The sequence below is a fragment of the Bos javanicus genome, chromosome 9, assembly GCF_032452875.1.
Source record: "Bos javanicus breed banteng chromosome 9, ARS-OSU_banteng_1.0, whole genome shotgun sequence".
Lineage (NCBI taxonomy): Eukaryota > Metazoa > Chordata > Mammalia > Artiodactyla > Bovidae > Bos > Bos javanicus.
This window is the reverse complement of record NC_083876.1, coordinates 69,919,180-69,927,522: the sequence shown is the minus strand read 5'-3', so window position 1 is coordinate 69,927,522 and position 8,343 is coordinate 69,919,180. Positions and strand designations below refer to the sequence as shown.

Here is an 8,343-nt window from a genome sequence, read left to right as displayed (position 1 = left end):
TTGCATCCTAAATAGACAGGTTAATCTTCAACCTATACACAAAATAATCAATGGCTAAAACGAATCTGCTCATGGGTAACACCAGCATCAAACAATGTGACATTACAATAGGAAAAAATGGCATAGCCCTGGAATCATTCTCTTTCCATAAAATGGAAACTGGAGTTATTAACAAACAAGCAACTAAACTATAGATTCTAAAAGGAAGCACAGTTAATTACCTGACTCCTTAGTGAAGCTAGATAGCAATATTAGGAAAGGGACATATGTTTAGATTTTGTTGGCCATATATGACATCTGCACAGGAGCGCAGGGAATAAAACCTGTTCCTGCCTTGATCTAATCTAACTCTATTAGGCTTCAGGCTCCTAGGGTAATAAGAAGTAACAATCACTATTCATAGGTGTGTGGAGAGTCACTAAAATATATTATTTACTGACACTCAGTTTACAACCAAATACAATGGTATACAGTGTTCTTGTTATATAATTGGATTTTTTTTTAATACTGCCAGACAAACCAAGTCCAATTCACATTCAAAGATTATAGGTTTTAGTATAAGAAAAATCACTCATTTTTCAAAAACCCATGACTGTGTTTAAAACTCCCTAAGTAAACCCCAAGCTTCATGCTAGTCTCCTCCTGTAAGGTTTTCCTGTCTTCCCATCCCTTTTTACATCCCAACACCCAGGGCTTCTACCTACCCAGCACAGAATCAGTTGTCCTGACATAACAACAGACCGATTTTTCCTGGAAATGTTGATGCCCAATCATCCCTTTTCCCTCTCTATGCACCCAACACTAAAACTGCTACATATTAAGAGAACACGAAGAAAGAGTGTGGAAATCTCTTCCGTAGAACTGCATCCTTACTCAGACCCCTGGCTTTATTCTCTTTCTACTCTGGCCATGGGCACCCACGTTATTTCATGCGACAAATGACCAATTTCCTACATCCCCAGCATATGGAATTCAGAGATTTGCAGGTATGCGTCTGCTTCTTGGGGATTTCAAGCAGTTAAATACAATGAACCCCTCTTGTGCCCTCTGAAGAGTTTCAAAGGCAGACAGTCTCTAAAACTAAAAATCATTACCAAAAAATAAAAAGGAAACCCTTTCGAATTTTTCAGAAATCCCTGCTATTAGCCTTTTCTCAGCTATCTCCTACAAAGGATTTAAACAGAAATGAGTGGTATTTTTTTAAAAAGTGGTATAAAAATAATAAAATCACTGCCGATGTGTTTTTAAATGATATAAATCAGGAGTGGTGCGAAGAGGCAAGGAGGGAAAAATCCTATTTGGTGGCTGGAAATACTGAGCCTTTTTTTTTTTTTTTTTGGTGAGCTGGAGTGTGCCAGCTTTTTCAGACGGGAGGAATGCTGAGTGTCAAGGGGTCAGAATCAATCCGGTGTGAGTTGATGAGGCAGGAAGGTGGGGAGGAATGCGAGGAATGTCCCTGTTTGTGTAGGACTCCATTCAGCTCATTGGCGAACCGGGGCCGCCCGGAGCGTATAAAAGCCTCGGGCCGCCCGCCCCGGCCTCACACAACAACTCTTCCCCGCTGAGAGGAGGCAGCCAGTGCGACTCCCACCGCCGGCGACCCACCTCCTCCAGTCCGACGGCAGCCGCCCCGGCCGACAGCTCCCGAGACAGCAGCCCGGCGCGCCCCGGCCCACGCCTCCGGCCCAAACCTGCGCCGCCCGCCCGGCCAGCCGCCTCTCGCCGCCCGCCGCCCGCCGGACACAGCGCCCCGACCATGTCAGCCACCGGCCTGGGCCCGGTCCGCTGCGCCTTCGTGCTCCTGCTCGCCCTCTGCAGCCGGGTAAGCACCGGAGACCCCGCGGCGGCCGGCGCCGGGGGGAGGGACGCGAAGGGCGGGAAGGCGGCCAGGCGGCGCCGAGGGGCGTGCGTCGGCTGACCGCCGCCTCCCTCCGCAGCCCGCCTCCAGCCAGGACTGCAGCGCCCCGTGCCAGTGCCCTGCCGGCCCGGCGCCGCGCTGCCCCGCCGGCGTCAGCTTGGTGCTGGACGGCTGCGGCTGCTGCCGCGTGTGCGCCAAGCAGCTGAGCGAGTTGTGTACCGAGCGCGACCCCTGCGATCCGCACAAGGGCCTCTTCTGCGACTTCGGCTCCCCGGCCAACCGCAAGATCGGCGTGTGCACCGGTAAGACCTGCAACCCCCGCCCCCCCCCCCCACCTCCCCGAGCCCCGAGCCCCGAGCCCCCCCCCAACACTGGGGTCCCGGGTTGGGGGGGCGGGGGGAGGACAGTCGATGACCTCGTCCCTCACACCCACCTTCCCGCTACCGGAAAATAACGCCGCTCGAATTGGGTCCCTTCCTCCCCTTCGGCTGTTTGCAGCCTTACCCCTGGAGCCCAGCTCCTGGCTCCCATCCCCGATGCGCTTCCTGTTGGAGGCTCCAGAATGATGCTTGAGCCCTCCTGCATCCACCCCCCCTTTTCCCTTCCTCTCCTTCAGCTAAAGATGGTGCCCCCTGCGTTTTCGGAGGAACTGTGTACCAGAGCGGAGAGTCTTTCCAGAGCAGCTGCAAATACCAGTGCACGTGTCTGGACGGGTCGGTGGGCTGCGTGCCCCTATGCAGCGTGGACGTCCGCCTGCCCAGCCCCGACTGCCCCTTCCCTCGGAGGGTCAAACTGCCCGGGAAATGCTGCGAGGAATGGGTGTGTGATGAGCCCAAGGAGCACACCGTGGTCGGCCCTGCGCTCGCAGGTGAGCTGAGCCTCCAAGTCAGCCTCGTGATTCTCCCCCAGGGGCCGAGTCCTGACTTGGCCGAGGGCAGGGGGAAGTGACTTAGCCTGGCGTCTTACCTTGTGTTTGTGTGCTCTGCTCTCGTAGCTTACCGGCCGGAAGACACGTTTGGCCCAGACCCAACCATGATCCGAGCCAACTGCCTGGTCCAGACCACAGAGTGGAGTGCCTGTTCCAAGACCTGCGGAATGGGCATCTCCACCCGGGTTACCAATGACAACGCATTCTGCAGGCTGGAGAAGCAGAGCCGCCTCTGCATGGTCAGGCCTTGCGAAGCTGACCTGGAGGAGAACATTAAGGTATGGTGTTCTGTTTCTGTTGACTCCTGGTCATGGAACAAGAGTGGACTGGCCTACAGCTAGGTCTCTTATCACCCGTGTTACAGAGGACTGTTATCTCCAAAAATATCATTGAGCTGTTTTACTGGGATGAGACTTTCCCTAATAGAAACCACCAGTTTTCCACTAGAAAATCTTCCACAGCCCTGTTTCATTCAAGACACCCCCAAAGAGGCCATGTCTATTTTTGGAAAACTGACAAATGAGACTCAAACTTTCCCTCCTCAAAATATAAACAGAAGTTAAATGCCCCAGAGACTAGAACACACAGAAGTTGAAGAAAGCCACACCCCTTGCAGAGTCATTGATTTTTCTCTCCTCTCTTGTCTTCCTCAGAAAGGCAAAAAGTGCATCCGGACCCCCAAAATCTCCAAGCCTATCAAGTTTGAGCTTTCTGGCTGCACCAGCATGAAGACATACCGAGCTAAATTCTGCGGAGTGTGCACAGACGGGCGGTGCTGCACCCCCCACAGAACCACCACCCTTCCCGTGGAGTTCAAGTGTCCTGATGGGGAGGTCATGAAGAAGAGCATGATGTTCATCAAGACCTGTGCCTGCCATTACAACTGCCCCGGAGACAATGACATCTTCGAGTCACTGTACTACAGGAAGATGTATGGAGACATGGCCTAAAGCCAGAGACAGTGAGACACGTGAACATTTTAGGCTGTCACTTGAATCGATTCACATCTCATTTTTGTGTACACGTGATTTCAGTGGCACAAGTTATTTAAATCTGTGCTTCTAACTGGGGAAAAGAAAAATTCCCACCAAATTCAAAATACTGTGCCATGTGATATTCAAACGAATAGTCCGTCAACCCCAGACACTGGTTTGAAGAAATTGAGACTTGATCATAGGACTGTATTAGTGCACAGCGCCAGCATGTATGCTAGGAGCAGTGGGAGCAGGCCAGTAGAAAGCCTTGTCATCTTTAGGGGTAGTGATGTGACTGCTATTTGGAGTGTCACTGAAAAGGAAAACTTTAGCATGCTCACTGATCTGCCTATAGCTCCAGCAACAGCTCGGGTGTGTGTTCTCCAGCCATCATGAGGCTGAGTCAAGTTCGTCTCTAAGTCAGAACAGCAGATTCAGCTATGACATTCTGATTCAAGGACATTGTTCAGGAATCAGAATTCTGTCTATTAGACTGGACAGCTTGTGGCAAGCTAATTTGCCTGTAACAAGCCAGATTTTTTTTTATTGATACTGTAAATATTGTGTGTATATATATATATTTGTACAGTTATCTAAGTTAATTTAAAGTTGTTTGTGCCTTTTTGTTTATGTTTTTAATGCTTTGATATTTCAAGTGTTAGCCTCAATTCTGAACACCATAGGTAGGACGGAAAGCTTGTCTGATAATTCAAAGCATGAAATGGATATTCAAATAGAATTTCTGTGCAGTTGGAGCAACAGTCCATCCAAACAGGTTGTTTGCTGAAGGTGAGGCAGTGATGTCCTTCAAAGTCTGATCTGTAGGTTGGAAATGTGGTAGCCTCACTTTTAACGAACAAATGACCTTTATTAAAAATGAGTAGCTCTGTATAGCTGATTGGTTTTTCCACCTGGAAGCATTTGTCTCTACTTTGACTATGACTGTTTTTTGGACAGTTTATTTGTTGAGAGTGTGACCAAAAGTTACATGTTTGCACCTTTCTAGTTGAAAATAAAGTATATATTTTTTCTATAAAGGGCTTGGTTTTTCATTTATTAAATGGGAAGTTTTTGTCTTAAAACTATGCACTTATAATTTTCTAAATATCTTTTTCTCATCTATTCTTATCAATTGGTTGATCCCTTCAATAGGATTTTTACATAAACATATTTCACAATGAATCAGGTGTCACAAATTTACAGGCATACACACTGTTGAGCACACAGGCATTTTTCATTATTTTCACTGCTGCTGCTGCTGCTAAGGTGCTTCAGTCGTGTCCGACTCTGTGACCCCATAGACGGCAGCCCACCAGGCTCCCCCGTCCCTGGGATTCTCCAAGCAAGAACACCGGAGTGGGTTGCCATTTCCTTCTCCAATACATGAAAGAGAAAAGTGAAAGTAAAGCTGCTCAGTCCTGTCCGGCTCTTAGCGACCCTGTGGACTTCAGCCTACCAGGCTCCTCCGTCCATGGGATTTTTCCAGGCAAGACTACTGGAGTGGGGTGCCATTGCCTTCTCCATTATCTTCACAGTACTTTATAAATACTTCAGTTCTCTTCAGATTATATGTTTTTACCAATCTCTGTTTTATTATCCTCGGTTCTGTTTATATTTAATATATCTCTGCTGTTGTAGGCATTTAATTTCCAACCCATCATAAACTAGCCTACATGTGCCTTAGACATAGAAGATTTTTAACTATTTTTTTGAATTTGTATGCTTTACTGTAGATCTATTTCTGAGCTTCAGTATCTTACTATTAAATCTGTAAAAATTATTTTTTTATTATTTTGCATAATTCTGCTTTCAGCTACCATGATAAGCAATCACAAATAGATGATGGCATAAGTATGAAAAGAACGATAAGCCAACCTTCCATTCATTTGTATTATAGAAATTTGCCTTAAAACCAACTCCCATTTCCCCAAGTTTTCACTATATCAGATCTCAAGATCAATAGTTCATTAAGTAGTTTGACAAAATGAAATTGTTCAAGAAGACCTACATGGAAGTGATCATTGGATCTCTCCAGGTCTCCACTGAAAAATCAACTAACATAAGTGGCAAACAAAAGGAATACTCCAGGGACAACTGGAAGCCCATTTTTTCTAGATAAGAATAGCTGTGGATTCTAGGGAAAAAAATAGTTGCAGACAGACTAAGCCATCACAAGGTAATTAGCAATGCTGTAGTGCCTGTGTCATTCCAAGAGACAAAAATACATCCAAAAAAAAAAAAGGCTAGTTCTACAAACAGCCCATGCCACAAACCAAAGGGAAAACTTCCCGTGTTCAAAATGTGAAAAGTATTTCTGGCCAAAACATTGGACTTTTAGAATACACCCACATACGTATATAGCAACCCCGCCAGTAGCTGTGCCCCACTTCCCCAAATAAATCCACATGCAAACACACACACACGCAACACAAACACAGAGCGCATTGTTTGGTTTACATTTCCTTTCTGTCAGTTGACTCCTAGCTGCAAAGATGAAGGGCCATGGTAAATGAACCTGACTGTTTTAAAAGGAATTTGAGAATTCTGGGAAGACAGAAGTAATAATGGAAGCATAGATTTTAAGATTTTCCAAATTTCCACATAAAAACAGAAATTAGATTGCGAAATCAAAACACCATGAGACATATAACAAAATTAGTTGGCAAAACATCCTTTGTACCCTAAGATATGTGTTGGGGGAAATCATCAACTACATGACTTTTATTATGTCAGAATAAAATGTGAGAAAAAGCAAAGGAGTACAACAGGGTGTTTGATGCATCTGAGAAGAGGAGAGCTTCAAAACAGCCAGCAGTGAAATATAGATCAATCTGAGGATACCTTGTGAAACTGGTAAGAGTTTTGTTTTGCCCACTCCAATAAAAGTTACAAACCAAGCCTGGCTCCCAAGGGAGGACTCCACATTCTTAGGAGTAAAATCAAAATTAAGTCAGAAACAACAAAAACATTCTGAAAGAAGGGTCCGGATAAAAAGCAGAAGAAAACAAGTTCAAAAGCTCAAGAAGCAGATGGCCATATTTTTAACACAGGAAAACAATAAAAGAGAGAACTCTGTGTAGTTAGAAAAGCTATTTAAACCAAGCTGTCTTCCTAAATAAAGTTCAGGAAAAATAATTTTGCATAAAAAATAGAAAACCAAAATCATCACAGCCAAATCTGTATGAAGATATTATATGAAAAAATAATAATAGGGGATAGAATAGCATTTCTACAGATAAAAGGAGATTGCCAGAAATACATGTCCAGAAAACATGCCAAAACTATAATCTACTGTTTCAACAGAACATTAAGAAAATAACACTAGACATAAATAATTAAAAGGAAATGACTAATGACATTAAATAGCAACATAAATGATTTGTAAAACTTGGAAATAATTTCAAGAAGAAATTAGAAATTAAAGAAATGTTAGAAAACTATATGGGACACAAGGGTGAACAAACACAACAGATAATTCCTTAAGAAGAGAAGTTGATGAGAAGGAGGAAAATTTTTTTAAATAAAAAATTTAAAAGTTTCAGAAGTGATAAATATTATAGATAGGCAAGGAAGGTCCAACATATGGATAGTAGGAATTCCTGATGAAGAAAAAACCCAAAAACTATAAATAAAGAAAACTGAAATAAAAAGTGATTTGAAAGTGATACAGGAAGATACTAATAAAATTAACCAACATTGAGACATATTCTAGTAAAATTGATGGAATATAAAGAAAAAGAAAAAATTGTTAGAACATCTAGGCAAAAAGAACATGAACCTTGTAAGTAAAAGAAAAGTAATTCATCATTCTGATAATGACTGCAACACTTCATATCAGAAAAATTACAATAACTTATTTAAGGTACTGAAGGAAAGAAAATGTGAGCCAAAGAATTTTTATCCTTCAAAACTGATACTGAAGAAGAAAGTGAAAGTGAAGTCCCTCAGTCGTGTCCTACTCTTTGCGACCCCATGGACTGTAGCCCACCAGGCTCCTTCATCCATGGGATTCTCCAGGCAAGAGTACTGGAGTGGATTGCCATTTCCTTCTCCAGGGGATCTTCCTGACCCAGGGATCTGAACCCAGGTCTCCCGCATTGTGGGCAGACGCTTTAACCTCTGAGCCACCAACACTACAGTTCTTCTTTCTTCTGAAGAAGAAAGGACACAGACAAATCATTAAAACCATATAATATCTCAGGACATATTATTCTTATGAACCTTTTCTAAAGAGCCTACTAGACAAGAAGCTCAAAAAGCAAAAATGTCTGAGAAATGATAACATTAAGGACTGGTGGTGGCCATTAAATATAGCTTATCTTTAGAAGAAAGACTAAATAAAGATGAAAGAGGAGGAAGTACAGTATACAGCAGCCATATACTCTGACAGTGTAGAGTGTAACCATAAAGGTTTGGGGAGAGAATAAAAGTAGCATATGACACACACTCACCAACACATACACATACACACACACACACACACAACTACTTTTTTGGTGGTAGGGTCTTCCCCACTAGTGGTAAAGAACCCACCTGCCAATGTAGGAAACATAAGACACTCAGGTTCAATCCCTGAGTCAGGA

At 44.0% G+C, this 8,343-nt stretch overlaps 1 protein-coding gene across 1 annotated transcript; it reads left to right on the top strand.

The window, feature by feature from the left end:
- The first annotated feature begins 1,538 nt into the window (after positions 1 to 1,538).
- On the top strand, positions 1,539 to 4,797 carry CCN2 (cellular communication network factor 2). The gene is made up of 5 exons (XM_061428002.1): positions 1,539 to 1,822; positions 1,938 to 2,160; positions 2,475 to 2,726; positions 2,853 to 3,064; positions 3,440 to 4,797. The coding sequence occupies exons 1-5, from the start codon at positions 1,757 to 1,759 to the stop codon at positions 3,734 to 3,736; spliced, it is 1,050 nt and encodes a 349-aa protein (XP_061283986.1). The 5' UTR covers positions 1,539 to 1,756; the 3' UTR covers positions 3,737 to 4,797.
- The last annotated feature ends 3,546 nt before the right edge of the window (positions 4,798 to 8,343 follow it).